At 56.2% G+C, this 26928-nt stretch overlaps 3 protein-coding genes and 1 long non-coding RNA gene across 8 annotated transcripts; 2 read left to right on the forward strand and 2 right to left on the reverse strand.

The window, feature by feature from the left end:
• Positions 1–1231: 1231 nt before the first annotated feature.
• ZNF785 (zinc finger protein 785) lies at positions 1232–3932 on the forward strand. The gene has a single exon (XM_013046501.2). It carries the CDS (start codon positions 1484–1486, stop codon positions 2354–2356), a length of 873 nt encoding a protein of 290 aa, XP_012901955.2. The 5' UTR covers positions 1232–1483; the 3' UTR covers positions 2357–3932.
• A 2335-nt stretch (positions 3933–6267) lies between these two features.
• On the reverse strand, positions 6268–7795 carry LOC123389844. The gene is made up of 4 exons (XM_045072579.1): positions 7645–7795; positions 7019–7557; positions 6437–6505; positions 6268–6342 (listed from the first exon to the last, which is right to left on the reverse strand). The coding sequence occupies exons 1-4, from the start codon at positions 7793–7795 to the stop codon at positions 6268–6270; spliced, it is 834 nt and encodes a 277-aa protein (XP_044928514.1).
• Positions 7789–22644, forward strand: LOC101688065 (zinc finger protein 688). Of its 5 annotated transcripts, none has more exons than XM_045072592.1 (4): positions 7789–7907; positions 20141–20222; positions 20371–20484; positions 21250–22644. In XM_045072592.1, the coding sequence occupies exons 1-4, from the start codon at positions 7794–7796 to the stop codon at positions 22167–22169; spliced, it is 1230 nt and encodes a 409-aa protein (XP_044928527.1). In that variant the 5' UTR covers positions 7789–7793; the 3' UTR covers positions 22170–22644. The 5 variants fall into 5 exon arrangements, with proteins under 5 accessions (XP_044928527.1, XP_044928528.1, XP_004773932.1 ...); XM_045072593.1 differs by having other exon boundaries at positions 21253–22644; XM_004773875.3 differs by lacking the exons at positions 20141–20222; positions 20371–20484; positions 21250–22644 and adding exons at positions 8294–8407; positions 9596–10302 and having other exon boundaries at positions 7789–7989.
• On the reverse strand, positions 16343–19018 carry LOC106003856. The gene is made up of 3 exons (XR_006604486.1): positions 18973–19018; positions 18693–18868; positions 16343–17040 (listed from the first exon to the last, which is right to left on the reverse strand). It is a non-coding gene; the product is annotated as an uncharacterized LOC106003856 (long non-coding RNA).
• Positions 22645–26928: the final 4284 nt, after the last annotated feature.

Genomic DNA, 26928 nt, shown 5'->3' on the forward strand with positions numbered 1-26928 from the left:
CTCGGTCCCGCTCAGGTGGCGCCGGTCAAACAGCCGCCTAAGCTCTCAGCGCCCTCCACCTCCGGACCAGCCGCTCCCTGCCCTTCAGCCTTTCAAATAGGCCGCTCCGGCCTACCCAATCACAGTCTTCCTTCTTCACCGGCCCGCTACGCACCATCCAATCAACGCACGCCATCTATGATTCGCGGCGCCGCGGAGCCAATCTCCTTTCTCGGTTGCCCCTCGGTACGTAGGAGGCGACCGGGAAGGAAAGGGAGGTTGAGGCCAGAGACGCCATGTTGGTCAAGGGCAGTGCTGTGGCGCTGAAGGAGCTAGGAAGCGTCTCCTGGCGTCAAAGCAAAGGGCTTTCCTATGGCGCCGGCCCTGACCCCGCTCCTGGCGGCGGTACCGGGGAGGCCGGGACGGGCTGACGGGGCAAAGCCGCCCTGGGGCCGCGAGCTTCGCGGACGTGGCCGTGTACTTCTCCCCGGAGGAGCGGGGCTGCCTGCGGCCCGCGCAGAGGGCCCTGCGCCGGGCCGTGATGCGGGAGGCCCGCGGCCACCGGGGCGCGCTCGGCGAGGCCCCGCGTCCAGCCCGGACCGCGTCGCCACGGGAAGGGGGACTGAGGTCCCGAGACAGGCGGGCTGCAGTGTGGACGGCGCGCCCTCGCCGAACCCGGCGTTCCCGCAGGACTTCCAGGCCCCAGACCCGCGCGGTGGAAGGAGGCGCGGAGCCCGAGGCCCCGGGCCCGCAGCGCGAGCGCCCGCAGGGTCTCCCGAGGCGGGGCGAAGACACAGGCGCTTCCCTTCGAACCCAGCGCGGGACCCGGGAGCAGCCCCTGCCCGGACGCGGCCGCGGCCCACACCGCCTCCGAGGCCCTCCTTCCCCAGAAGTCCCGGTCCGGCCGCAGACGGGCTCGGAGCACGGCGGACCGCGGCTACCGCACCGCTTCCTTCTACAGGGAAACCCGTTCGTGCAAAATCGCGCCCGAGGCGCCAGGGCAGCCAAGCGGGGAGGGAGACTGTGATTTGTTGGTCGTGGAGTGAAACGAAGACAGACGTTCCTGTCGGGCAGGACGCGGGCACCCCGCCATGATGCGGCCGCTCGTCGGAGATGTTAACACCAAGAAAGCTGCTTCCTCCGCAGCTGTGTCATAACAAAGGCTTGTTCCCAGGTCTTCCCGTGGAACCTGGGGGATAGCGCACGTGTAGACATTTTGGCGACGGCCCTGAAGGCCCCGAGGAAGATCACTTAATGGCTATTTTGGGAAGGGATCATGAACGGGTTGCGGCCAGTGAGCTCTATGAAGGCTGGTCCATCACCTCCCTCGCTGCCGGACACGGGGGTCAGTATTGTTGACGCCTCCAGTGATCTCCCGTTTTCAAAGCTTCCGGGTTAACACCAGTCAGGATGAATTTGGCACTTACTCCGGCCCGATGAGGCCCCAGGCTCGAACACTGCCATATGCTCAGACTTTCATGCTGCCTCCCAGGCAGGCCACTGGATGGAAGGTGCTACTGAGTTTCGACTTCTATCTTTCCCCGTCTCAGGATCCAGGGATGAGCGTGAAGAGAAAGAACTGTTGAAGAGTCCAAAGCAAAAAGAGATGGCGCGTGAGGAAGTGTCTCTCGAGGGGTGGTCACCATCCAGCTGGCCACCGGGTGCCGGTCACAGAACCACCTGCTCAGAGCTCTGCTGGAACTCTGGGCAGAGCCCAGTCAAGCCTTGGTTCAAGGACACTACAACCCGCAGATCACCCTTCTCCTGCTCAGACTGTGGCCGCAGCTTCAGCTACCCCTCCCACCTGGCCACCCACAGGTGGGTCCACTCCGGGGAGCGGCCCTTCCCCTGTGACCAGTGCCAGGCCTGTTTCTCCCAGCGCAAGTACCTGCTCCAGCATCAGCTCATCCACACTGGGGAAAAGCCTTACTCCTGCCCTGATTGTGGGCGACGTTTCTGCCAGAGGGGCTCCCTGGCCATCCACAGACGGGCTCACACCGGGGAGAAGCCCTACCCATGCCCAAACTGCAAAAGTCGCTTCACTTACCCCTACCTGCTGGCCATCCACCGGCGCACGCATACAGGCGAGAAGCCCTACCCCTGTCCAGACTGTGGCCGCCGGTTCACCTACTCCTCTCTCCTCCTCAGTCACCAGCACATTCACTCCGACAACCGGCCCTTCCCCTGCCCACAGTGTGGAAAGGCCTTTAAGCGCAAGTATGCCTTGGAAGCCCACCAGCAGATCCATCGCTCTGGCAAGAGGCCGAGGTGGCAGCGGCCTGCGGTAGGGCTCTCGGAGCCAGTCCTTGTTTTGGGAGGCCAGGATCCCCCAGTTCACTTCCGGTGCTTTCCAGATATATTTCAAGAATGTGGGTGATGGAGCTCGCAAGAGATGACCTGTTTTCTTTGGAAGGGAAAAGGCAAAGTTGATATATTTGGGGGGATAAGGAATGGATGGAAAGGAAGTAAGCATTTAAGGAAGACAAAGCTCTGAGTTAAGGGAGCACAGAGCTGGTCCTTCGGGAGGAGGAGGGAATCTGAAAGGTCACCTGAAGGCTGAACCCATCTTCTGAGGCTCTCGCTCCCAATCCAAGTCCCACTTGGCGTTTCTTCGCAGGAAATCGTTCACCTACCTGGCTTTTCTCCCTGGACTGTTCTCTCCCTCAGAGGATTCTGCTTTCTGGTCTGTCTCTCCTGTTCCTCAGAGATGGGGCCCCTCAGTGCAAGAACCCATTAAAGGAGCCCATGTACATCTGAGTATCCCCTGGAACAGAAGGGACACCTTGGGCCTATCCTCAGTACGGGAAGCTCACCCAAGGATTCTTCTAGCCAGGGTCGATGAGACACCTGGCGAGGAAACACAGTGTCGAGCTGCTGTTGGCACTCTTGGTCTTAAGTCCTGAAGGTGACCCCAGGGAGGAGAACAGTGGCTTCCGGCGGGGCCGTCCCGCCCCACGCGCACATCGCACAGGGTGCACGCAAGTGTCAAGCTTAGCTTAAAGGGTTTTTTCCCCTCCAACTTCTATGAATCAGGGACTGCAGTGTTTTTCTCTTCAGATACTTGCCTGTTGTCGGGATTTTACACCTTCTGAAGGAAGAAGTGTTCTTGGGCCACAGCAGCTGGAAACATAATGCTGGAATTTGGTTTAAGAGAGTAAATTACCTGCCATTAGGCTTGAAATCAAGGCCAAGTATCTCCAGTCTAGTTTGTAGCGTACACTTGTATGTGTCAGTAGTGAAGAGGGTCTTTCTCTCCCACTCTGACCTGCTAGCCGCACTTTGGATCCGACTATCGAAGGAATAAGGACTTCGGTGGGACTAAGCAGAGCCGTGAGCCAGGAGCAGTCCTGGGGGACACGAGTATCTCTGTGAACAAAGGACTGCTCTTGGAACCTCTGGGTTCCAAAGATGATTAGGAATGGGAACTGGGTGTTATTTTACTGAACCACATAGCCTCTCCTGAACTAGTAGATCTGGATTCCGGGTTTGGCTCAGTTCCCACTCGCTGTGGGACCGTAAACCTGTCATTCAGCCTTTCTACGCCTTCACTGTCTCGCTTGGCTACTCCACAGGGTTGTCTGAGAAAAAACCTGAAAGCACCTCAGACATCATCGTGGTCTGAAGAACAAGTGGCTGAGTGCCCCCCATGACGTCTCTACTTAATCTAGATTCTCTAATTATGCTACATTTGCTTTATCACATGCCAATCGCTCAGTCCATCCCGTCTGCTCATTTATACATCTTATTTTTATTTCACAGTAAGTTGCAGGCATCATTATTCTTCACTCCTAAACACTTCAACAGCAGGCTGAGATTTATGCAAGAAACAGCAGCTCTCCCTTAAAATTCAAATGTACTGGGTGCCTGGGTGGCTCAGTGGGTTAAAGCCTCTGCCTTCAGCTCAGGTCATGATCCTGGGGTCCTGGGATTGAGCCCCGCATCGGGCTCTCTGCTCAGCAGGGAGCCTGCTTCCCTTCCTCTCTCCCTACCTGTGATCTCTGTCAAATAAATGAATAAAATCTTAAAAAAAAATTCAAATGCACTGGGGCACCTGGGTGGCTCAGTTGGTTGAGCCTTGAACCCTTGGTTTCAGCTTGGGTTACAATCTCAGCGTTGTGAGACTGAGCCCCATGTGAGACTCTGCGCTCAGTGTGGAGGCGGCTGGAGATTCTCTTCCTCCCTGTGCCCCTTCCTCTGCTCGTACTCTCTCTCTCGAATAAAAAAAATTAAAAAAAAAAAATTCAAATGCAGCTTGTTATAGACTAGTAAAATTAATGAACTGTAATTATCTTTGTTTTGTAACTTACTAAGTTAGATTAAGATTCTGGAACAAACATATACAATTTGGTGGGCAATAAAACGATTTGAAAGCAAGAGCGTCTTTGTATTTTTAGGTTTGGCAGGAAAAACAACATGACATCAGCCACTTAGGATGGGGCAGTTTTAGTCCTAAAAGTTTGTTTCAGTCTCTTTAGTTAAACCCCAGGTTAATTGTTTGGCTCCATCTCCTTCATTTTTCTCCATCCCTGGTACAAAAAAGAAGTGACTCATAACATAGTACCTGAGTAAACAAAGGAATTTTGGGTCTAGGTGAAATCCTTTGTGGTTTCTTTGTAGGTAAAGTTGATTCTCTGTTTAGAAAGAGACTCCTGGGGTGCCTGGGTGGCTCAGTGGGTTGAGCCTCTGCCTTCAGCTCAGGTCATGATCTCAGGGTCCTGGAATCGAGTCCCGCATCAGGCTCTCTGCTCAGCAGGGAGCCTGCTTCCTCCTCTCTCTCTGCCTGCCTCTCTGCCTACTTGTGATCTCTGTCTGTCAAATAAATAAATAAAATCTTTAAAAAAAAATAGAAAGAGACTCCTACCTGAAGATCAATTTTTCTTTTCTTTTTTTTTTAAAGATTTTTTTTTTATTATTTTTTTTTTTTTTTTTTTTTTTTTTAAGATTTATTTATTTATTTATTTGACAGAGAGAAATCACAAGTAGGCAGAGAGGCAGGCAGAGAGAGAGAGAGGAGGAAGCAGGCTCCCTGCTGAGCAGAGAGCCCGATGCGGGACTCGATCCCAGGACCCTGAGATCATGACCTGAGCCGAAGGCAGCGGCTTAACCACTGAGCCACCCAGGCGCCCCAATGAAAAAGTTCTAGAGAGGGTGGTGGTGATGTTTACACAACAATGTGAATGTCCTTAATACCACTGAGCAGTACACTTAAAAATGGTTAAGATGGCAGTGAAATAAGTCAGACACCAACGACAGGTGTTACACAGTTCCACTTACATGAGGTACCTATAATACCTACAATAGGGAATTCACAGGCACAAAAAGCAGGTTGGAAATTACCAGGAGCTGCAGAAAAGTATGAGCAGTGACCACCTTTGTGGATTCTCAGTTTTCTTCTGCAGTGGTGAAAATGTTTTGGAAATAGTGGTGACAGATGCATGGCATCGTGAATATAATTAATGCCACTAAACTGTAAACTTAAAAGTGATTAAAATAGCAAATTTTAAGTCTTGTGTCATTTTACCGCAATTAAAAAAAATAACATAATATATCCAAACCCACTGAACTGTACAATTTAAATATGTGAGTTATCTAATGAGTGAATTTTATCTCAAAGTGGTTAAACAAAATGTCTTGCACAAATGTTCACAGCAAAATGAAAGGTAAAAACGACTCCAATTTCCATCAACTGACGAATGGATAAGTAAAATACGGCATGCAGGTGTCCCCTCACTTTTCTTTTTTAAGATTTATTTTATTTATTTTAGAGAGAGAGGGAAAGAGCACGGGGCGGGGAGGGACAGAGGCAGAGAGAGAGAAACACAGGCAGACTGAGCACGGGGCTGGATGACGCAGGGCTCGATCCCACCACCCCGAGATCAGACCTGAGCCAAACCAAGATCCAGATGCCCTCAACCGACGGCGTCACCCCGGTGTCCCCTCGTTTTTCGAAAGTTCCCATTAGGCTACTTTGCTTTAAGGAAAACCTACATTAGTACCGGTTTCACTGACCACAATAAATCTAAAGAGGATTTTTGCAGCTCCCGAGGCCGAGCAGCAGGATTGGCCCCATCAAGGCTCTTCCGAGGGACCTACTCAGCCTTTCAGCACCAAGCTACTATACCTTTGAACTTTGTGAGCATCTGTGCTTATTCGACATTTATTTTGTGCATCTTTAAGCAAGATGTGTCCTAAGGCATCAGGAGAGCCTAAGACAGGTTAGTTATAGGGTCTGGGGATGCTGAGAACAAGCTCCCTGTAAATTAGTGGTAACTGCTTCCTTGCTTTACATCATTCCAGCTTAGAAAGGTTTCCTAGAAATGTTCCACTTTGGGAGAGCAGGGCACCGCCTTTTTCATCAGAAACCTGTAAGGTTTTTCCGGCGAGATAAACACCACACCAGGCAAAGTGCGTGTAAGGCAAGGTTTATTAAAGGTTCTCTCCGGTGAGGTTTCAGGGCCCAGGTGAAGGGGAGCCGGGAAAGCTGCGCCGGGAGGAGGTGGGCACCCTCGGGCGAGGTCCCGCGACTCTGGAAAGCAGAGTGGGGGAAGTCGCGCCCAAGGCAGGGAGGAGGGGGCTTTTAGGGGGTCTCGGGGAAAGCTCAGGGGTCTTTTGGCAAGTTTCCCTTATTCGGATATCCCGCCGCTCATCGGGATCCCATTGGTCCACAGGAGCCCGGGGCGGGGGTCTCAGGGTCCTGCTTGGGCCTTTGTTCTCCGGTCCGAGCTCAGGTGGTGTGGCCCTTCCTGCCAGCCCAACAAAACCTTTGTGCTCCTTTTTAAAAACCACGCATATTAACTTGCAGAAAATTAAAATATGGATAATTTTAATTAATTAGTAATTAATTTATATTAATAAATAGAATGTGTTAATTAATAAAATACATAATTTAATTAATTGATAACCTGGATAACTTCCCCACTCCGATTCGAACCGCATAAACCGAAGCCCCCCATCAGCTCCAGCCCAGAGACCGAGAGCCCACCCGCGGGTGCAGAGTCGGGCGCGCCCCGCAGCCGTGGTCCCGACCGTAAACGTGTACCTGGTCTCCACCTCGGCCGTCCCCAGGGTCCGGAGAGGGTCTGCGCGGCTCCCGCAGCGGGAGGGGCCCGAGTCCAGACCCCGCCGTCGGGAGGCAGAGACGGAGACCGTCGACCGCACGGCGCTGAGCTCCACAGGCCACGAGGGTCTCCGCGGATCCAGGGGACCAAGGTGCGCCTTCCACAGTCAAAATCCCGGGGGCGGGGCGGGCCCGCCTCTTCCTGCTCTGCGGACCAATCACCGGCCGCCGGGCCGCGCCCGCGAAGAGCGGTACTGGAAGCCGCGACTCGTCCATCTTTCTTGAAGGCAGGAACGTCCCGCCCCCCAGGCCACGCCTCTGCGTCCCGTCTCCGCCTCCCCGAAACCCCCACCTGCAGCGGCCATTGCAGTTGAGGGCAAGCGGCCGCGGAGGCTCGAGAAGCCGGGCAGGCGCCATGTTTGGTGCGATCCCGGAATGGCGCCCGTAAGAGCATCCACTGACAGCTGAAGCCAGGATGTCGCCATATTCTCGGAAGACACCTTCCGGGTCCCCAAACCCGGCTAAGTCCAGGGGGCCACGCAGTGAATAAACACCGAGGGATTTTGTTTGTCCCCTTCCCAACCCCCGAACCCCTAGCGACCAGCTACCTCGGGGCCCTCGACTGCGATCGGACGCCGAGGCTGGGCGGGGCCCGACCTCCGGAGAACCTTCCTGCGGACGACGGGAGCGGAGGCCGCGCGCGGGGAGGCGGTGGCCTCGGGGACGGGACGGCCACGGCGCGGGGCCGGGAGGCCCCATGGCGCCGCCCCCAGCCCCGCTTCTGGCGCTGAGACCGGGGGAGACCGGGCCTGGGTACAAGGAGCCCGGGGCCGTGAGCTTCGCGGACGTGGCCGTGTACTTCTCCCCGGAGGAGTGGGGCTGCCTGCGGCCCGCGCAGAGGGCCCTGTACCGGGACGTGATGCGGGAGACCTACGGCCACCTGGGCGCGCTCGGTGAGGCCCCGGGTCAGAGCCCCCCTCCTCCTTCACTGGGGCTCACAGGGGAGATGACACGAGGACCGAGAGGACTGTGCGCCCTCATCCCACACCGTCCCGCCAACAGCAGCAGCCGCCTCCGCTCCCAGGGCTTCAGGTTAGGGAGCGCTTCCACCCAGCAGCCGCTTCCTTCAGGCAGGAGCACTGCGGACCCTGGCCGCGCTGAGCCCAAGTTCTGAGGAGGTGTCCTTACCCTGGCAGGGGGATGCCATCGGCCCAGGACAGCCTCTCAAGCCCCACTGTGATCCCTGTTCTCTCCCAGGATTCCCAGGCCCCAAACCAGCCCTCATCTCTTGGATGGAACAGGAGAGTGAGGCTTGGAGCCCCGCCGCCCAGGATCCTGAGGAGGGGGAGAGCCTGGGAGGAGCTCGGAGAGGTGAGGGATTGTCCCAAGTCTCCCCCACTTGGCGCTCCAGGGCTTCCTGCCCCACGAAGTTTTCCCTTAGATGCCCACTTCCAGCAGCCCTGAAGGAATTCAAGACCCTCTGCCCCCGGCCCATGCTGGATACTAAAGGAGAGAGAAGGCAGACCTGGTGCCAGGTTTCAGAACTCGGGAGGGTCCTCATTTTAGGACCAGAGTGGGCGAGTCAGGACCCCAAGTCCCAGACTCCGGTTCTAGGGCCCTCTTGGAGAAAACACCGCTCATTCTCCCCTTTCGGGCACAATGAAAACCTAGGAATGCACGGGGCTTCAGGTCTGCCTTTCACATTCCTCAAGCAAGGCAAAGTGGGACAAGAGGGGGGACAAGGGAAAATGCCCAACAACGGCAACAACCTCACCATCTCCCCTCCCCACCCCTTAGCAGAGTGACCTTGAGCCAAGATGCTTCCTCATCTGTACAAGTTTTATCCTATAAAAAATTGAGCAAACACAGTAGTAATAGCTATTGTTTTATTGAGCATTTACTAAATGCCTAACATGCTTCTGATTTAATCCTCCCAACAACCCTGTGAAGTAAAGAAACCATTGATTCCCATTTGAAACATGAGAGGCAAGACCCGGATAAGTCACTCTTAGGAGATGGGAAATTTGTTGATCATCCTTCAAAGGCTGTGTGTCAGTCGCTGGGGAGGACTTTGCTGCTGCTTCCCTAACTATAAGAACCCTATAACCTGAGAGGATGTAAGCAAATGTGTTTGAAAATGCATCTTGGGGGTGGGGGGCACCTGCGTGGCTCAGTCCTGAAGCATCTGCCTTCGGCTCAAGTCATGATCCCAGTCCCCCCTAGTCCCCCGGGATCCACCCTGTATCAGGCTCACAGGGAGCCTCCTCCCTCTCCAGCTCCCCCATGCTTGTGTTCCCTCTCTCGCTCTCTCTGTCATAAATAAATAAAATCTTTAAAAAGAAATGAATGAAATGTATCTTGGGGCGCCTGGGTGCCTCAGTCAGCTGAGCTGCCCTTGGCTCAGGTCATGATCCCAGGGTCCTGGGATCCAGTCCCACATCAGTCTCTCTGCTCGGCAGGGAGCCTGCTGCTCCCCTCACTTGTGCTCTCTCTCTGTCAAATAAATAAGTAAAATCTTTAAAAAAGAAGATAAAATGTCTCTTACTTTCCATTTTCCAGGAGACACCCCAAACAAGAAGAAAGCCGCACGGGAAGAAGGGCCGGGAGCCAAGGGACCCAGAAAGCCTCCCGGCAAGGAGCCTTCGGAAGAGCTGGTTAAGCACAACCCCGACTGGACCGTCAGAAAAGCTCGGGGCAGAGCACAGCCGGCCACCAGTGCCGCCTGGAACCAGAGCACAGGCGTGCAGTCCTCAGCCCCGGCGGCCAGCGTGGACACTCAGGACAGCCAGCGGCGGCACGTGTGTGCGGACTGCGGCCGCCGCTTCACCTACCCGTCCCTGCTGGTCAGCCACCGGCGGATGCACTCCGGCGAGCGGCCCTTCCCCTGCCCCGAGTGCGGCATGCGCTTCAAGAGGAAGTTCGCGGTGGAGGCGCACCAGTGGATCCACCGCTCCTGCTCTGGGGGGCGGCGGGGCCGGAGGCCTGGCATCCGCGCTGTGCCTCGGGCCCCGGTGAGGGGTGACCGGGACCCACCTGTGCTGTTCCGACACTACCCAGACATCTTTGAGGAGTGCGGGTGAGCCCCGCGCGCAGGCTGGAGTTGAGCCTGAACCAACTGGACTGCCTGAGCCCTGAGGGGGGCTCCCGTGGCAGGGGTTTGGGAACCGAAATTCATCCCTTGGGCTTCCCTCAAGGATCCCTCAAGTTTCAAAACTTGTAAAAAGAAAAGTGCCTGTAAAGATACAAATAGATTAAACTTGACCCTACTTGCCCCAGTATTTCTAAAAACAAACAAACAAACAAACAAACAAACAAAAACAAAGAGTAGAGTGAGATGCTGGACCTTTCTCAAAGTGTTAATCTCACTGAGGCTTTACCGTTGTCTCAGAAACTCACCCCTTGCTGCTGCTCTACATCAGAGGCAAAGGCTGAGGGGACTAAGGCCTGGGGAGGGGCCCCAGGACCCAGGGGTGGTCCAGCCCCACAGCACTGAGCCTGGGAAGTGACGTGGGTGGAAAAGAGCACCGATGCCCAGATCTAGTCTCCGCAGCTTGTCCCCAGGCACAGCTGGCAAGTCACATGCTGTCCCTGAGCCTCCGCTCCCTCATCTGTAAAATAAAGATTAAAAATAGCTACCTCAACGGGTTACTGTGAAGGCTGAAACTTTAACAAGATAATATGTAGGACACAGTAAATGTGCAATAAACATTTGTTGAAAGAGTGAACTGTCGTTGACATTTTATGCTTCAGAAAATGGAAAGAAGCCTGCTAAGGAGACAGGGCGTGGACATCAAAGCCATATTTTGCAGATGAGTAAACTGAGGCTCTGAGGGACAAAGCGATTTTCTCAAAGCATCATGACTATAATGCAGCAAAGCTGGACAAAGCTGACACGGTGCCTAGTTATCTACCACTTTCTACGGCAGTTACATCTCGGCAGGAAACAGAGCCGGGGCTCCGGTGAGGGTGAGGTGGAAACTGGGGTCTGGGCAGGGGCCTAGCCCTGCCTTCCCGGGGGAGTCTTAGCAGGAGATGGAGAGTCCCAGCAAGGCCAGTGACCTTGCACTTAGAAAGTGCTGTCAACATTTAGGGGCCGCAGACCGTGTGGCTGCTGTGGAGGAGATGGCCCGGTGGTACGGGAGATCCAGGCTGGGGCAGGCAGGTCCCATCCACTCATTCACTCAGCAAACACAATGTGACGCTCCTGTGGGTTTTGTGCTGGGCTCCAGTGACCTTGGGACTTGGGTCCCCTGTTCCATGGTGATCGAGACTAGGTTGGAAGAGGTCCAGAGGGACCACCTAACCCATCCTGGCTGCTGATCCACCAGGAAATGTGGCTTGGAGAGGAGATGGTTGTGCTTCCCATATCATGACTAGGAAGTCTAGTAGAAACAGAGGGAATAGCAGAGTAGGAATTGTTGTGGGGGTAGATTTTCGGGCACAGGGAGCCTTGCTTCATAGAAAGGATGAAGATGGGCACAGTGTGGAGTCGGTGCTTGCCCACCTCTCTGTGCCTTAGTTTCTTCATCTGTGAAACCTGCATAATAACAGCACCTACCTCCTAGGAGTGATGTACGGATTAAATGAGATAATACAGAAGAAGGCCTCGCATGTTAGTGTTCCGTAAACACTGGTTACTGTTACTCCAAAACAGTATGGGAGGAAGGCAAAGAGGAGACCCGGGAGGTTCCCTGGAGGAGGAGGTTCAAACTGGCCTTGAAGGATGGGGAAGATTTCAACCCTGTCTAGGGAATGGTCAGCAGTTCCACCTGAGTGACAACTAGGTAAAGGGTCCTAGAAGACACACACAGCAATCTGGGAAGGCCACAGATCCCTGCAGGAGGGCTTGAGGTTTGCCGGGTAGGCACTGAGGAGCCATAGACAGGTCTCTAACAGGAGCAGGGGTATTTGACCAGCTCTGTCGGAAGATGTGACCCACGCAGGAGACTAGACTTGAGATCTGTTGGGCATCTGCTACCAGCTAGAGGTGAGCAGGAGCTGGGACCAGGCTAAAAAGCAAGATTTTTCTTGCAGTTGCCTTTGTTTGCTGACCTGGGGGCTGGGGAGAAAGATACTCAGGAGAGGCTTCTGCCAGAGAATCGGCATGACTTAGTGACTGGCGGTCGGAGCTGTGAACAAGTACATTCCAGGGGGGTCGAGTATGAAGAGCTGGAGCAAGGGATCCTGAGGGCCTGGCGAGGGGCCGTCAGTCAGGAGTGGGACAGTGTGGAGGACAAGGGATGACCAGTACTGGAGAGGGCTGAGGCGAAGAGAAGGTGGGGCTGCAGCGGAGAGGCAGCCCGGGGAGAGGGGAGCGGAACCTGGCACCGTGTGTGGGGCCCGGAGCAGCCAGGTCGGCACTCGGCCCAGTGAGGGCTTTCTTTTCTTTTCTTTTGTTTATCCATTTAACAAATACATTCTAAGCATCTGCTGTGTACCAGGCACTATTCTGTGTGCCGAGATACAGCGTGGAGAACAAAATGAACTGTTGTGGAGCTTACGTTCGAGAAGGGTGGGGTAAGACTAGTGATAAGCCAGCATGTGAGTAAGACAGGCAAGTGGGGCGCCTGGCTGGGTCAGTCCGCTAAACGTCTGCCTTTGGTTCGGGTCACGATCCCAGGCTCCTGGAATCGAGCCCCCTGTGGGGCTCCCTGCCCAGTGGGGAGCCTGCTTCTCCCTCTGCCTGCTGCTCCCGCTCTCTCTTGCTCAAATACATAAATAAAATACAAAAAATGTAAGACATAAAAGTGATAAGCCAGTACAGGAGACAAGTTATTATAACTGTAAATAATGAGTACTACAAAGGTACAGAGGATGTCCTCAAGCATCTGTTGCAGACGGGTACTTAGGCTGGTCTTGGTGTGCAACTGAACTGAGACCCCGATGAGAAGAAGGACCCAAGGGGAAACAGGTCAGGTGGCGGGTTGTGGGAGTGGGGCAGTGCAGGGTTTCAGAGGCTGGGAGTTAGGGTAGGGGGGCTGGGGGATGTTCCCAAACAGAGGAAGTAGCAGGTGCCCTGCTCTGAGGTAGGGATGAGTTTGCGTGAGGTGCAGAAAGGACCCTGGTGGCTGCATTGAGGAACTGAGTGGAGAAGAATCACAGATGACCTCGGAGGGGAAAGGCAGCGGGTTATAGAACTCTGGCTTGCCATGGTGCCAAATCTAGATTTGATTCTAAACATATTGGAAAACCACTGGATTGTGTTTGTTTTTGCCTTGTGGTAAAATACAGCAAAATTTGCCATTATATATATATATATGTTTTTTTAAAAAAAAGATTGTATTTATTTGACAGGCAGAGATCACAAGCAGGCAGAGAGAGAAGGGGGGAAGCAGGCTCACTGCCGAGCAGAGAGCCTGATGCAGGGCTCCATTCCAGGACCCTGAGACCATGAACTGAGCCGAAAGCAGAGGTTTTAACCCACCGAGCCACCCATATATATATATATATATATATATATATATATATATATATTTAAAAGATTTTATTTATTTATCTGACAGAGATCACAGGTAGGCAGAGAGGCAGGCAGAGAGAGAGAGGGGGAAGCAGGCTCCCCGCTGAGCAGAGCCCAATGCAGGGCTTGATCCCAGGACCCCGGGATCATGACCTGAGCCGAAGGTGGAGGCTTTAACCCACTGAGCCACCCAGGTGCCCCCCAATATTTTATTTTTTTTAAGATTTTCTTTATTTGACAGACAGACAGTGAGAGAGGAAATACAAGCAGAGAGAGAAGCAGCCTTCTCACCAAGGAGGGAGCCTGATGTGGGGCTCGGTCCCAGGACCCTGGGATCATGACCCGAGCCGAAGGCAGATGCTCAATGACTTAGCCACCCAGGCGCCCCTCAAGTATTAAGTATAGAGTTTAGTGGCATTAAGTACAATGCGTGTGCGCACCCATCACCAGCAGCCCCTCTAGGCCGTTTCCATCCTCCCCAGCTGAAACCTGTACCCGGTAAACACTATGCCCCCCCCCCCCACCACCACCATTCCATTTTCTCTCCCTCCGAGTCCGACTCTTCTAGGGACCTCACGGGTAACGTGGCTTGCAAACCCACTCTGGCCACTCTGGGAATGGACTGCAGTGGGGCAAGCAGAACGGAGATGGGGAGTCGCAGCAGGTCGGAGGGGGACACCGGGAGCGCAGGGGACAGGACAGGACGTGGGGGCGAAGAGCATCACGTAAGCCAGGAATGGTGCTAAGAGTGTTGGCTGAGTGAGGAGGCGGAGGGAGGGCCCGTTCCTGGGGTGACCGGGGTGGCGAGGCGAGGACAGGGAGGGCCGCGGCTCTGCGGAACCGGAAGGGGGCTCCGGGGGCTGCGGGGTCCAAAGGCTGAAGCAGGTTTAGGAAGCTGGGGGTGGAGCAGGTTTCTTGGCTGAGGAGAGCGTCGGGGGCCATGGGGAAGAAGGCTCGGTCCTTTCCACGGACTTTCAGGGAAGTGCTGCCGCACAGAGCCCGCTCTGCGAAGGGCTGCGGCCCCAGACGGGGGGACCTTACCCAAGATCGCACAGTGCAAGTCCCCGGATTCTTGCTCTCTTCACTGAGCCAGGCTGCGGCGCTGCGGGATGGGAAGGCCAAGAGCAGGAGGCCCGAGACCAGCCGGGCGACCCTGGGGTCACAGCAAGGGTCGGAGCCAGAGGAGCCGCGGGTGAGAGCCGCAGCCGGGCACCTTCAGTGAAGCCGGTCGCCACCCGCCCCGGGGCAATTTCACAAACCGCCTCAACACCCGAATGACTTTTTTTTTTTTTTTTTTTTTGCCCTGACACGACCCTTACATACAACCCCTTTACTTACTGTCAATACTCAGCACAGCCCATCATTTCAGGCTTTCCCTCTGTGCATGTACATAACGGCATGGAGTTGCGGAGGCGGCCGAGCCGCGCTCCTGACCCCCCAGGCCGCTGCCCGCAGGCCACTCCGCATTTCGACTGCGTCCTGGGGGCCTCGCTCTGTGGCTGCGGAGCCTGTGCCTTGAGTTGTTCGAGGCACGACAGCGCGGGGTTCTGGAGTCAGCCCGTCTGGGTCTGAGTCCTGGCTTGCGAGCTGGGGGGCCTGGGCAAGGTCACCCCTCCGAGCTCCGGTTTCTGGCCGAGGGACGGGCGGCTCGGGGAGGGCACGGGCGCGAGCGCTTCCGACGGCTCCACGCAGCGATCGAGTGCGCGGAACGCCCCCGCCCGACGTCTGCGCCCGAGCACCGAGCCCACCGCCGCCCTGCGCCGCCGGCCCGGGGAGAGAGCTCGCGGGGCACCGTCGGGTGTGGCAGCGAATGGGCCGGGTCACGCCTCTACGTCCCCACCACCGTCCCTTCCGCGGGGGACGCGGCTCAGCGCGAAGCCGGCGGTTGCTCTCCTGGAACAGGCCTGGGGCAGGCGGTGCGCGGCGGCGGAAAGGCTCCCACGGGGCGTCCAGCCGCTCCGGAACGGACGCGCCGCCCGGCCTGGGCAGCCGCCCGACGGCCGTTTCCTCTTCGGTCACAGCCCAAGTCCGAGGCCTTCCGAGGCCTGCGGCCCAGTGTCCTGGGCGAGGGAGCAAACGTGTGGAAATAGGCCGTGTGTGGACGGAGGGCGTGGGGGCGCCCCAGAATATCGCGACGGAGGAGTGGAGACACGAACGAGCTTGCCAAAGAGACCAGGTCACTGAATGGCCTTTCTGAAGGGGACTGGGAGAGAGTCGCCAGGTCGAGGCCCCTGAATCCTGGCCCCTTGTGCCCCCTTTCGGACCTCCAGCCGCCGGCGGCCGTCACACTCCGGAGCCGCCTCCCGTCTCCCCGGAGCGCCGGGGCCGAGACGCCGAAGCGGCCGCGGCCATCTTTACTGTGGGCAAGTGGCGCCCCCGAGGGGCTTGCGGAGCGGAAGACCGCCCGAGAGCGTCACTAACCAGGTCATCGGTGCCAGGCCCCCAGGGACTCGGCTAAATGCTTCTCTAACACTGAAGAAGCCCTGGAATGCCGCCTTCTTTGCTGAGGGCGCCTTCGTTTTGTCCGTCGCGGGGCCACCGAGCTCGCGGAACCGACCGCTTCTAGCTGTCCTAGAGCGGCCGCAGCCGCGGTCACTTCCGGTCGCCCGGCTCGCCGGAGGCCGGATCCTGGGTCCCCCGCCCCGCGCGGGGCGGCTGCTGGGGAGCGGCCTGGGGGTCCCTGGCCTCGCTCCCGGCTTCGTGCCGAGGCGCCGCGGAGGCGGCCGCGGATTCCCTTCCCGAGGAACGGGTGTCTCCGGCGCGCGCGGAGGCCGGCCTGCCTAGACGTGCTGCGGCCGACCGGAGCCCCCCGGGGGCGCTCGCTGAGGTCCGGCCGTGCGGGTCGCTGAAAACCGAGAGGGTCGGACGGGATGCGGAGGCCTGAGTGCCGGGCCGGGCCCCACTCCGCCTCTCGGAGGGCTTCGTTTCCCGTGACCCCCGCCACATCGGCCCAACCGAAATCCACGAGTGAGCGGCTCTGGCTCTTGGTGGTTCCCCGGGACCGCAGTGTGAAGGCCCGTGCGTGGCTTGCTGACCTCCAGTCCAAGCCCAGCCTCTCCCTACAGCCTAATGATTCCGTTGGCTCTGGCTGCAAGGAACCTTTGGGGGCTTTGGACACAGCCTGGCTTAAGGAGCATAAGCTAACATCTTTCAGTACCCTTTCAAATGTGGTCTCGAAGAAATTCCTCTTGGAGCCCTTCTGCCCGAAGCGCGAGGTCTCAACTGCAGCTCCTTGTCTAGCTCTCTAACTGCCCGAAGCTCTCTTACCTTTGTCCCCACAGCTCTTAGGCGGCATCTCTCTCCGTTAGTGTAAACTTAGAGCAGGGACATTATCTTGGTTCACCAATGCCTCCCAGCACGGAGAACGCCTGGAACAAAGCCTGCCACACAAACGATGCCCAATATGTTGTCATTAGATGAATGAATTGTTTCTGGAGTGATGAGGGTTCTTCTCCAGGATTCCCAGACCCCAAGCCAGCCCTCATCTCCTGGCAGAGCAGATGGCCCAGCTGTGGAGTGTAGATGCTCAGGATCCCTAGGTGGATGTCTGAGAGTAAGAAAGATGAGAACTGGGGGTTATGCTCCAGGTCCAGCTGGAAGAGAAGATGTTTTATTGAACAAGAAATACCATGTAGGGGTGCTGGGGTGGCTCAGCTACTTAAGCGTCTCCCTTTGGTTTCGGTCATGATCTCCAGGTCCTGGGATTGAGCCCCGCATTGGGCTCCCTGCTTAGAGTGGGGGAGAGTCTGGTTCTCTCTCTCCATCTGCTTCTCCCCTCACCCTCCGCTCATGCGCTCTCTCTCTCTCTCTCTCTCTCTCTCACATAAACAAATAAAATCTTAAGAAAGAAAGAGAGAGGCACCTGGGTGGTTCAGTGGGCTAAAACCTCTGCCTTCGGCTCATTCATGATCTCAGGGTCCTGGGATCAAGCCCCACATCTCTCTGCTCAGCAGGAAGCCTGCTTCCCTTCCTCTCTCTGCCTGCATCTCTGCCTACTTGTGATCTCTGTCTGTCAAATAAATAAGTAAAATCTTTAAAAAAGAGAGAGAAAAGAACAAAAGAAAAAGAAAGACCATCTGTATGTCCCTTACTGTGTTCTGCTGCCTTGAATTTATGATACCCACTGGAGACTAGAATCTTGGCCTTCTCCTTTTCACTAATTGACTGAGGCATCCAGGATTCCCAAGGTCAGGTCACACTACACAGATTATCCAATCTCTAGGTCAGTGGCAGTGTATGAATTAAAGTTTACTTTGGAAGCAGTTCACCTTTCTGTCTCTAAGTGGCTGTGCCTTGTAACAGCTGTTCCTCTGGTTGAGGGTATCTCTTTGGGTTGGTCCTGAAGTGGGAATGTCCTTGACTTCCTGTGACCCCCTCAATTGGTCAACATAATCTAGGTGGGTGCTTCCAGGGGCTAAGCACCCATCTGCACTTGTGAAAGTTGATTCTGTCACCTGAACATTTAGTTGAATTTGACTGAACTGGACCAAAATTAAATTTTGAATCTCCTGTGTTTCAAAGGGCCACTCAGAAAAAGTGATGTATTTGGAAGAAACCAGCAGAAGGAGTCTATTGGGGAGTTGTCGTGAGCCTCCAGGGACACTAGCTTAGTGTCTGAGCCTGGGGTCAAAGCATCCAGGTGGACAGGCCTTTCCCAAGCCCCAACTGTAGACCCAGCCTCAGTGACTTGTACTCACACAGCACCTGCCCGAGAGCAGGCACACTCTGCCATGACCTTTCACCTGACTCAGTGCATTCTGGAGACAAGCCTTTGTCCGTGCCTAGTGTGGCACCTGTTTCTGCCACAGCTAGTACCTCTCATGCTACCTGCTGACTCACACAGGTGAGCTGTCTTATTCCTGTCCACAGTGTGGAAGGTGCCTCAGGCAGAGGACCACCAGTAGACCCCAGTGCCAGCCTGGTGCCGTGGACCTTAAGGGCTGACACACAGGTGTGAACTCTGCCCTGGGCTCTTTCTCAGGAGCGTCCGGACCCACCTGTGAGTTTCCAGCACCAACCAGACCTCTTCCGGGCCTGTGTGTGAGAGGCATCGCCGTGAAGGGTGGGCACTGACATGATAAAATGCCATTACTCTTACTGAAGTTTTGTGGTTTTGTTTTTCTCCTTGTGTCCTTCAGGGACCTGAGGCTAGGGGTAACTAGGGCTCAGTCAAGTCCCTGGGCAAATCTGCATCCTTACCTTTTCCCAGGCTTTTTGTCTTTTCTTTTTCCCCTTTCTGCTTTGATCACTTCTACTTGCCCAGCTCCTGTAGTGGGGGGAGAAGCATCCACCAGATACAGTGCGTTAGGCAGAAGCCTCAGGAAGACCTCTGGAAGGCGGCAAGCAGAGAGAAGCTCCAGACCTAGACCCCAGACCTGGTGAGGGGAGGTGCATTTCCAAGAGGTATGTGAAATGCAGTGATTTAGGCAGCCAAAGGAAAATTATCAAGTCTTCTTAAGGTAGAGTATTTATGGGGCACCTGGATGGCTCCGTGGGTTCAGCCTCTGCCTTCCACTCGGGTCATGATCTCAGGGTCCTGGGATGGAGCCCAGTGGGTTCCCTGCTTAGCAGGGAGTCTGCCTACTTCTCTGCCTACTTGTGATCTCTGTCAAATAAAGAAAAAAAAATTTTAAGAAAAAAGGTATTTACGAAGGCATGTGGGGACACAGAGAGCGCCGTCATAAATGCGGAGTGAGAGAGGGAGTTTGGAGGTAGGAAGGGTAGGGAGCGTTGATGGCGTTTGCTCGTAAGGACCCCAGGAGGAGCAGGGAGAAGGAGGAGACGATGAGCTCAGCGGGAGCCCCGCCTAGTGCGAGGTGCTGGGGTGCGGTGGGGGGTGGCTCCGCGATCAGAGCCGGGGAGCCAGGCCTGAGCCAGAAGCAAACAGATGTTTGCGAGGCCTCCTGCAGGGCCCGTGCGGAGGGAGGAAGCCTGCAGAACGCGGGTCTTTCTTTTACAGACCTTACCCCACCCCCCGCCCCCGCCGCCCCCACGATCTCCCGAGACAGAAGCTCCCAGAACCTCGGGCTCGAAGAAGCTTCCGGCAGAGGCGGTTCTCTCCGCCCCGCTCCGCTCCTCTCCGCACTGGGAGAAGCGCGCTGTCGCCCGCGGACAGGCCCAGAGCCGGAAACCCGCTTAGGAAGGTCCCGGCGACCACCAGTCGCGTGAAATTCCCGAGGGCGGAGGGGCGGGGTCGGCGCGTCCCGCCTCCGGGCCGCGGCGGGGCTGAGGCCGCACCTCCCAGCGCGGCGGGCGGTGCGGGCCCTCGCGGGCCAAGGGCGGCCCAAGGCCGCGCTCCCGCCCTGGTCGCCGTCGCGGCCATTTTGGCTGAGGGCCGGAGGACAAAGCCTGGGGACCCCGGGGAGGCGCCATCGGGGCTCGGCTGCGTCGCAGGACGTTCGCGCGCCGCGTGGCCGCCATTCCCGGCCGCCGCTCTGAGCCCCTGCGCCCGCGGCTCTCGGTCTTTCCCGGGGGCCCTCGGGGGGTCGGCTGCTGCGGCTTCGGCCCGGCGGGTCCACGGGCCCCGGCCCGGCCCCACGGACCCCGGCCCGGCCCCGGCCATGTCGCCGCTGCGGACCCCGCTCCCCGCGTGGGAACCGGTCGGCGCCGTGAGCTTCGCGGACGTGGCCGTGTACTTCTCCCCGGAGGAGTGGGGCTGCCTGCGGCCCGCGCAGAGGGCCCTGTACCGGGACGTGATGCGGGAGACCTACGGCCACCTGGGCGCGCTCGGTGAGGCCCCGCCCCCTCGCCCCGGCCCCGGCCCCGCCCCCGCCCAGCCTCCCGGGCGGCGCGGGCCGGGGGAGGCCCGAGGGCCCGGGATCCGGGGGCGCGGGGGGCGGCCTCCCGGCAGCGTGGGCTTTGCGTTCTCCTCCTCCAGGCTTCCGGGGCGCCAAGCCAGCTCTCATCTCCTGGGTGGAGGAAGAGGCCGACCTGTGGGGCCCGGCGGCCCGGGATCCGGAGGCGGGAGCGTGTCCGCCCGCCGCGGACGCAGGTGACGTGTTGGGGACTGCGTTCCCGGGGACCGCCTCTGGGCCAGAGCCGTCCAGCTGCCCTCGGCCAACACCCTCCCTGCGCCTCCTGTTCTCCCCTGAGTTGCCTTCCCCGCTGAGGTTTCCCGGCCGGCCCCTGCCTCCCTGCAGGGTTCGGCCCCGAAAGGGGCTGCGAGGGCGGCCCCCGCCTCCGCTCGCGCGCAGGACCTGGCGCACCTGCCTCTCCGGCGCGTCTGCGCCCCTCTGCTCTTGTGGCCGCTCTGCGGGGCAGCTCCCCTGCACTCCAGCTGCTCTGCCGCCTCTTGTGTTTCCGGACCCTTCGTCCCGTTGTCGTTTTGTGGGCGCCTCCTTTCTCCGGGTTCCACTGTTTACTTCCTCCGGTTTGTCCTGGCGCTGTAGCCCCTCCCTTGAACTTGTCGGTGCCGGCCGCCTTCCTGCCTCTCCTCCACTGTTCCCGCTGCCCGCAGTGTCCTGAGACCTCCACGCATCCTCCGTGACCCGGCGGAGATGTCCCCTCTGCTCCGATTTCCCCAGCTCAGAGGCAGGAGGTGCCTCTGCCTTCCTTCCGTCATCTCCAGGTCTCTTCTGTCCTCTGCAGCCCAGGAGAAGGTGCCACTCCCAGCTTCCCTGCCTGTCCCCAGCCGAGTCCCAGGGGCTGCAGTGGGTCCAGAAGGTGGCTGTGTCTAGAAGGCCTTTCTGTCACCATTTGAGGTTTGGCCTTAAGGACCAGGGTAAGCCAGGGTCTGAGCTCTCCCCTTACCTCCCAGCAGGTTCCAGAAACAAAGAAGAGAAAAGGCAGGGAGAAGGGACTGAGGCCCTGGGGAAGAGCCTTTCTGTGGAAGCCGGGCCTCCTGGACTGAAGGCTCTAATGCACAGTTCTTCTGCCGGGCTCCCTTATAGCGTGGAGCGGCCGTCCAAGGCACCTCGCCGGGGTCGCCCCCGACTCTGGGCCCACCCCCCTGTCCCAAGAGCCGACCAGCGTCATGGCTGCTCCATGTGTGGGAAGAGTTTTGCCTGGCGCTCTACGCTGGTGGAGCACCAGTATACGCACACGGGTGAAAAGCCCTTCCGCTGCCCGGACTGTGGCAAGGGCTTCAGCCAGGCCTCCTCTCTGAGCAAGCACCGGGCCATCCACCGCGGGGAGCGGCCCCACCGCTGCCCGGACTGTGGCCGGGCCTTCACCCAGCGCTCTGCCCTCACCACTCACCTTCGGGTCCACACGGGCGAGAAGCCCTACTGCTGTGCCGACTGCGGCCGCTGCTTTAGCCAGAGCTCTGCCCTCTACCAGCACCAGCGGGTCCACAGTGGCGAGACTCCCTTCCCCTGCCCAGACTGTGGCCGTGCCTTTGCACATGCGTCAGACCTTCGGCGCCACATTCGCACGCACACAGGCGAGAAGCCCTACCCGTGCCCAGACTGTGGGCGCTGTTTCCGGCAGAGCTCCGAAATGGCAGCCCATCGGCGTACCCACAGCGGTGAACGCCCCTACCCCTGTCCCCAGTGCGGCAGGTGCTTCGGCCAGAAGTCAGCCATGGCCAAGCACCAGTGGGTCCACAGGCCCGGTGCCGGGGGACACAGGGGCCGGGGTGCCAGTGTGTTGCCTGTGCCTCTGGCCTCCAGCCAAGAGGACCTGGACCCACCTGTGAGCTTCCAGCACTACCCAGAAATATTCCAGGAGTGTGGGTGATGGTCTTAAAGATGTCCAGGCAAAGGGTGGCGATCTAGACATTGCCTGAGGCCCAGGTTTGGCTCAGGGGCCTGAACTTCTGTGGCAGTTCTAAGGAGGTCCCAGAATTCCAGGCAAAAGGTGGACCTGGGGAATGAGGACCCTTTTCTCTTAGGCCTTCACAAGCTTGATCAGCTGCCACCTTGCTCCCTGTGGTCCCAGACCCTAGACACCCCTCTGTTCCGTGAGGGCTGAGCTAAGCACGTGCACAAGACCTCCACTGTGGGGAAGAAAAAGCTGGTTTCCCACTTAGACACGTTAGGAGGATTGAGGGAGAAGGGACGTTTGCTGTATCCATTGTCTTACTGCCGGAGTTAAAAACTGATGGCCACGAATCTGGCTTGTAGCAACCTTTCACAAACTCTTTTCGGTCCAACCAACATTTAAAAATGTTACAGATCATGGTTAAGACTTAAAAGGATATTTCACACAAAAATTCAGGTTTCTGGCCTCTTTGGAAAAAGCCAAGGATTTGGCAACTTGACCTGAGCTCCCACAAAAGCACAGTTGGCAGGAGGTACCGGGCAGCTGCTTGGCCTTCCCGGCTTGCAGCCAGCGTCAGCTGGCCCTCGTCCCCTCTTGTCCTTGTCCTGGTACAGCAGGCCCTCTCCGCTGGCCATTTTCCCCTTGTTTTCCTGACCCGTTGGGCTCCTGTAGTCATTTGAGTTTGCAGACTGGTGGACAGCATTGGAGAGAAGGAAAAGCAGGCTTTACTTCAGATGTTTGCTTGTATCACGTTCTCTGGTTTACAAAGTCTTGTCCATCAGATCATTTTGCCCTTGTAACTGCCCGAGGAGGGAACCGTGTAGCTGGGAAAGGACAGCCCAGTCAGGAAGAGGCTCCCAGGGCTCCCTTGTTTTGCGCCAAACCGAGAGGTGTCTCTGCCACACCACGGTAGGACTCTGGGCTGACGGGTAGTTCCTAGTTTTGAAGACGAAGGCTCTCAGTATGCCCTCCAGTCCTCCTCGGGCCTCCCTGGGACAGCCCTAGCGCTCAGGCCTTAGCCACCCTCCACCCAGCCAGAAGAGACTCCTCACATTTTGGAACTGGAGGAGATCTTAGCTTTTCTATCCTTTTGCATCTGAGGACTCTGAGACTGAGGAAGGCAAACAACTCGTTCAAGGTCACATGCAGAGTGAAACTCCAGGGTTCTTGGTTTACTGCGGTCTTTGCCACACTACTCCTGAGTCCCTTGCCCGTGTCTCAGCCAGGGTTCTGGAGGCATCTGCTCCCTCCCTACGATGGCTCCCAAGCAATGAACCTGGACTAGGGACAGAGCAACCCAATGCCAGTGAAGCCCAGTTCTGAGATGACAGTGTTCTGTCATAGTAAAGCAAGGCAGGGGAGCAGCCAGCCCGAGAGGAGAGTTCCAGGGCAAGTAGAAGCAGAGCTTCCCTCTTCTCTTTTTACGTATTTCCTCGTGAACAAGGAGGGACAAGGCCAGGAACACTTGGGTTTAGTAGCCAAGGGAATGGCTCATCTGTATTCCCAAGCCGGGTCCCTTGTGACTCCATTATTCATCAGCACCCAGTTCCGCTGTGGTCAGAGTCCAGCCCTGACCCGCTGACGAAGCAGCAAGCCACAAGCACACTGGTTCCTGCCTCCCTCACCCCCTCAAGGAGGGGCTTATGTCTTCTGCGGGTCTGTGTGCACCTGCCTTCACCCAGCTGTACCCCATATCCTGTCTGGCTTACCCTAGGAAGAAACCAGATTTGCCAACCCAGAGAAGCTTCTAAAGGAAGAGGTAGAAAATTGGGGGGAAAAGACACTGTTCAGGTCAAATGACCAACTGAATTGATAACAATTTAATCTTCAAACCTGACCCCACCAGGACCCGGCTTACCCTAACATTTACTGGGAGGGTTGGCTCAGGTGCCATCTTGTCACAAGGGAGACATGCAGTGAAAAGAAGCACCTTGGCAACAGGAACTACCCTTGCGCCAGCTTTTAACTCCCTAAAGAGAAGCCAGGGTGCCCTTCCCTTCCCCCACGCTCAGCACTGCCCGGGGAAAGCCCAGCCTGTAACACCAGCTGTCGAATTCAAAGCCATATCTGGATCCTGCCCTCAGCTCGCCAATTAAAGTTACCATAATTACTACTTTTCTCCAAGTGCTTTGAAGTTTTCAAGGCTTAGGGCCCCCAAACCAGACCGAGTTTCTCTGCTTCCTGTCCTTGTGACCCGTCTTTCTGCCTTTAATGGACTTGTGAGTGTCAAAATCATGAAATGCATCATGAAACTCACTTAATCGTGAAATTAAGTGAAATGCTTAAGCCTCAGCCTCACTCCATTCTCAGCTCATTTCCTGGCATGGACACCCCCACCAGAGATGGGGCTCCCTTTTCTCTCTGCTACCACAGGTCTTTAAAGGCTAAGACCCCAAAGCACTTTAAGCCAGGAGAGGGTTTTCCTACTGTTCCCTCGGTGCATCAAGAGAAATGCTTGTCTGGAAAAAAACAAAACAAAACAAAACAAAACAAAAAAACAAAAAACGATTCTGCATAAAGCTCTTGTTGCTGCCAAAAAAATAAATAAATGCTTGTGTGAACCATAACAAATGAGCCCCATCCACATGGCCAGATTGAAAGGTCAAAGTCATGACCACATGACCCATTCCTAACTAATCTAAGCCATGTAAAATAAGGGCAAGTATTGATTTGAGCTTTTAAAGACCCCTAAACATTTTTTTAAAGGATTTTAAAGGATTTTATTTATTTGAGAGAAAGCACAAGGGGGAGGGTTGGGTGGCAGAGAAGGAGGGAGAACCAGGCTCCGCACTGGGTAGGAAGTTTGATACGGGATGTGGGGCTCCATCCCAGGACCCTGAGATCATGACCCGAGCCAAAGGCAGATGCTTAACCAACTGAGCCATCCAAGCACCCCAACACTCCTAAACATTTTAAAATATTTATGTCTCTCCAAGAACAGAATGTATAAAGATGTTTATGACCAAAAAAAGCAAAAGCCTGCTCTAGGCCAGTATTTTTCTTTTTTAAAGATTTTATAAGAAAGGGAGCACAAGCAGTGTGGGAAGGGGCAGAGGGAGAGGGAGAAGCAGACTCCCTACTGAGCGGGGAGCCCAATGTGGGGCTTGATCCTGGGACCTCAGGATCATGACCTGAGCTGAAAGCAGGTGCTTAACTGACTGAGCCACCCAGGTGCCCTTAGGCAAGTGTTTTTCAAAGTGAGGCCACAGAATCCCATTCAGTAACTTTAAAACATCACCAGCTCCCTGGGGTCTATATCTGGACTATTAAATCAGAATCTCCAGGGATGGACTCTCATACCTGGTAATGATGCTCTGAACAAAATGTTACACCCCAGCTGCTTTTAGTTTTGCAAATGCCTGAGGTTGGAAGATGAGCCATATACAAAGACTCCCATTTTCTTTGTTCTTCTCAAAGGGGCCTGTGCCATGGTTGAGCTCTTGCTGGGTACCTTAGATCTTCTTGACTATACTGGGGTGTCTCTTGTAGCATCTGACAGAAGGTCCCTTAGAGGGCTTGTCTGCATACAGGGAAAGAGCTGTTCACGCAGGAGTCCCCCTCACACCGAGGACCTTTGTTCAAGTGTCAGTCCATTTGGCCAGACGAGAAGTCTTGTCTGCACATTGAACACCTTGGCCTCAGGAATAATGCGGCGGACAAAGTGGCTGCCCAACTGAGCTTTTCCTCACCAGGACACGTGGTAGAATAAGGTCAGTGGACTCTCGCCTCGAATTAGCTGGTGCTGGCTCAAGCTGGAGCCTACATCAGAGGATTCCCTGGTCTTGAGCCTCTCATTGCAATGGGTGAGTGGCTGGCAGGCCGGTTGTTTCTCCAACCCACTGCGTGGATAGTGCTGGAGGAGGCTGCCCGAAGTCAGCGACTCGTCTGCTCTGGGCACTGGGAAGACTGGTTTTCCACATGGCAATGTGGGTGCCAAAGCAGCCTGCAGCCTTGGCCTGACCTCCACTACATGTGGGCCTCATGGAGAGGGCTGCAGGCAATAGGATGGGGGTCAGAGCTGCGGCTGGAGGCCTTGCCACACACTGCGCTCTCCTGTGTAAATCTTCTAGTGGGTTAGCAGGTTGGAGGTCAGAGAAGAGAGTCTCATGAGATTTTTGTTTCTCATTTGTGTGAATGCTTTGGGAATGACCAAAGGGTGCTCCAGGCCCTGCTTCTTCCGTAGTCCGTGCCCTTGTGGGGTGTCCTGCCCATGTGGGGCCTCTAGTGCTGGACGGTGTGAACCATTCTTCACAGAAGGCTTTAGGACAGACAGACAGGGGGTGGGAGACAGGCCTGGAGCTGGAAGCTGTTCCTCTGCAGGGGAGGAAAGTGCTCCTGCTTTATTTGTAGGAAGGTAATTGTGATTCTATGTGTAAGCCTGTTTTCTCTGAGCTCCTACTACTTGCAATTCTCCAGATTCTTGTTATCTCTTTTCAGGAGAGTGGAAGGTGCCATCTTTCCTCCTAAACCAGTTTCTTTCTCCATTTGTCTGAGAAGGCAACGAGAAAACAGTCCTGGCCTCTGCATCACGCGCACAGCGAGAACTTGGCTCATCAGTGGTCAAAGATCGCTGCCAAAATACCTCCAGCAGCAAGAGTGAAAACCGGGAGAAGCATTGTTTTTCCAGAATCACTTTCCCTGATTCACCGCTGCACCAAGGGCAGTGTTGCGGAGGTTTCCTCCTCCGAGCTCCCGTTCCAGCCGGGGCTGGAGAGTGCTTAGCGCCCTCAAAGGC

The sequence above is a fragment of the Mustela putorius genome, unplaced genomic scaffold (assembly GCF_011764305.1).
Source record: "Mustela putorius furo isolate JIRA1106 unplaced genomic scaffold, ASM1176430v1.1 tig00004039_pilon_pilon_pilon, whole genome shotgun sequence".
Taxonomy (NCBI): Eukaryota; Metazoa; Chordata; class Mammalia; order Carnivora; family Mustelidae; genus Mustela; species Mustela putorius.

What these genes read in the sequence shown, in the direction of transcription:
- ZNF785 (XM_013046501.2), top strand. Translation starts at nt 1,484, where the DNA reads ATGGAAGGTGCTACTGAGTTTCGACTTCTATCTTTCCCCGTCTCAGGA.
- LOC101688065 (XM_045072592.1), top strand. Translation starts at nt 7,794, where the DNA reads ATGGCGCCGCCCCCAGCCCCGCTTCTGGCGCTGAGACCGGGGGAGACC. An exon ending in CCGTGTACTTCTCCCCGGAG is followed by an intron (nt 7,908 to 20,140) that starts GAGTGGGGCTGC and finishes TTCTCCCCGGAG; the next exon opens with GAGTGGGGCTGCCTGCGGCC. An exon ending in CGGCCACCTGGGCGCGCTCG is followed by an intron (nt 20,223 to 20,370) that starts GTGAGGCCCCGC and finishes CTCCTCCTCCAG; the next exon opens with GCTTCCGGGGCGCCAAGCCA.
- LOC123389844 (XM_045072579.1), bottom strand. Translation starts at nt 7,795, where the DNA reads ATGGGGCCTCCCGGCCCCGCGCCGTGGCCGTCCCGTCCCCGAGGCCAC. An exon ending in TCGCAGTCGAGGGCCCCGAG is followed by an intron (nt 7,558 to 7,644) that starts GTAGCTGGTCGC and finishes CCCTGGACTTAG; the next exon opens with CCGGGTTTGGGGACCCGGAA. An exon ending in ACGGCCGAGGTGGAGACCAG is followed by an intron (nt 6,506 to 7,018) that starts GTACACGTTTAC and finishes TCTGCTTTCCAG; the next exon opens with AGTCGCGGGACCTCGCCCGA.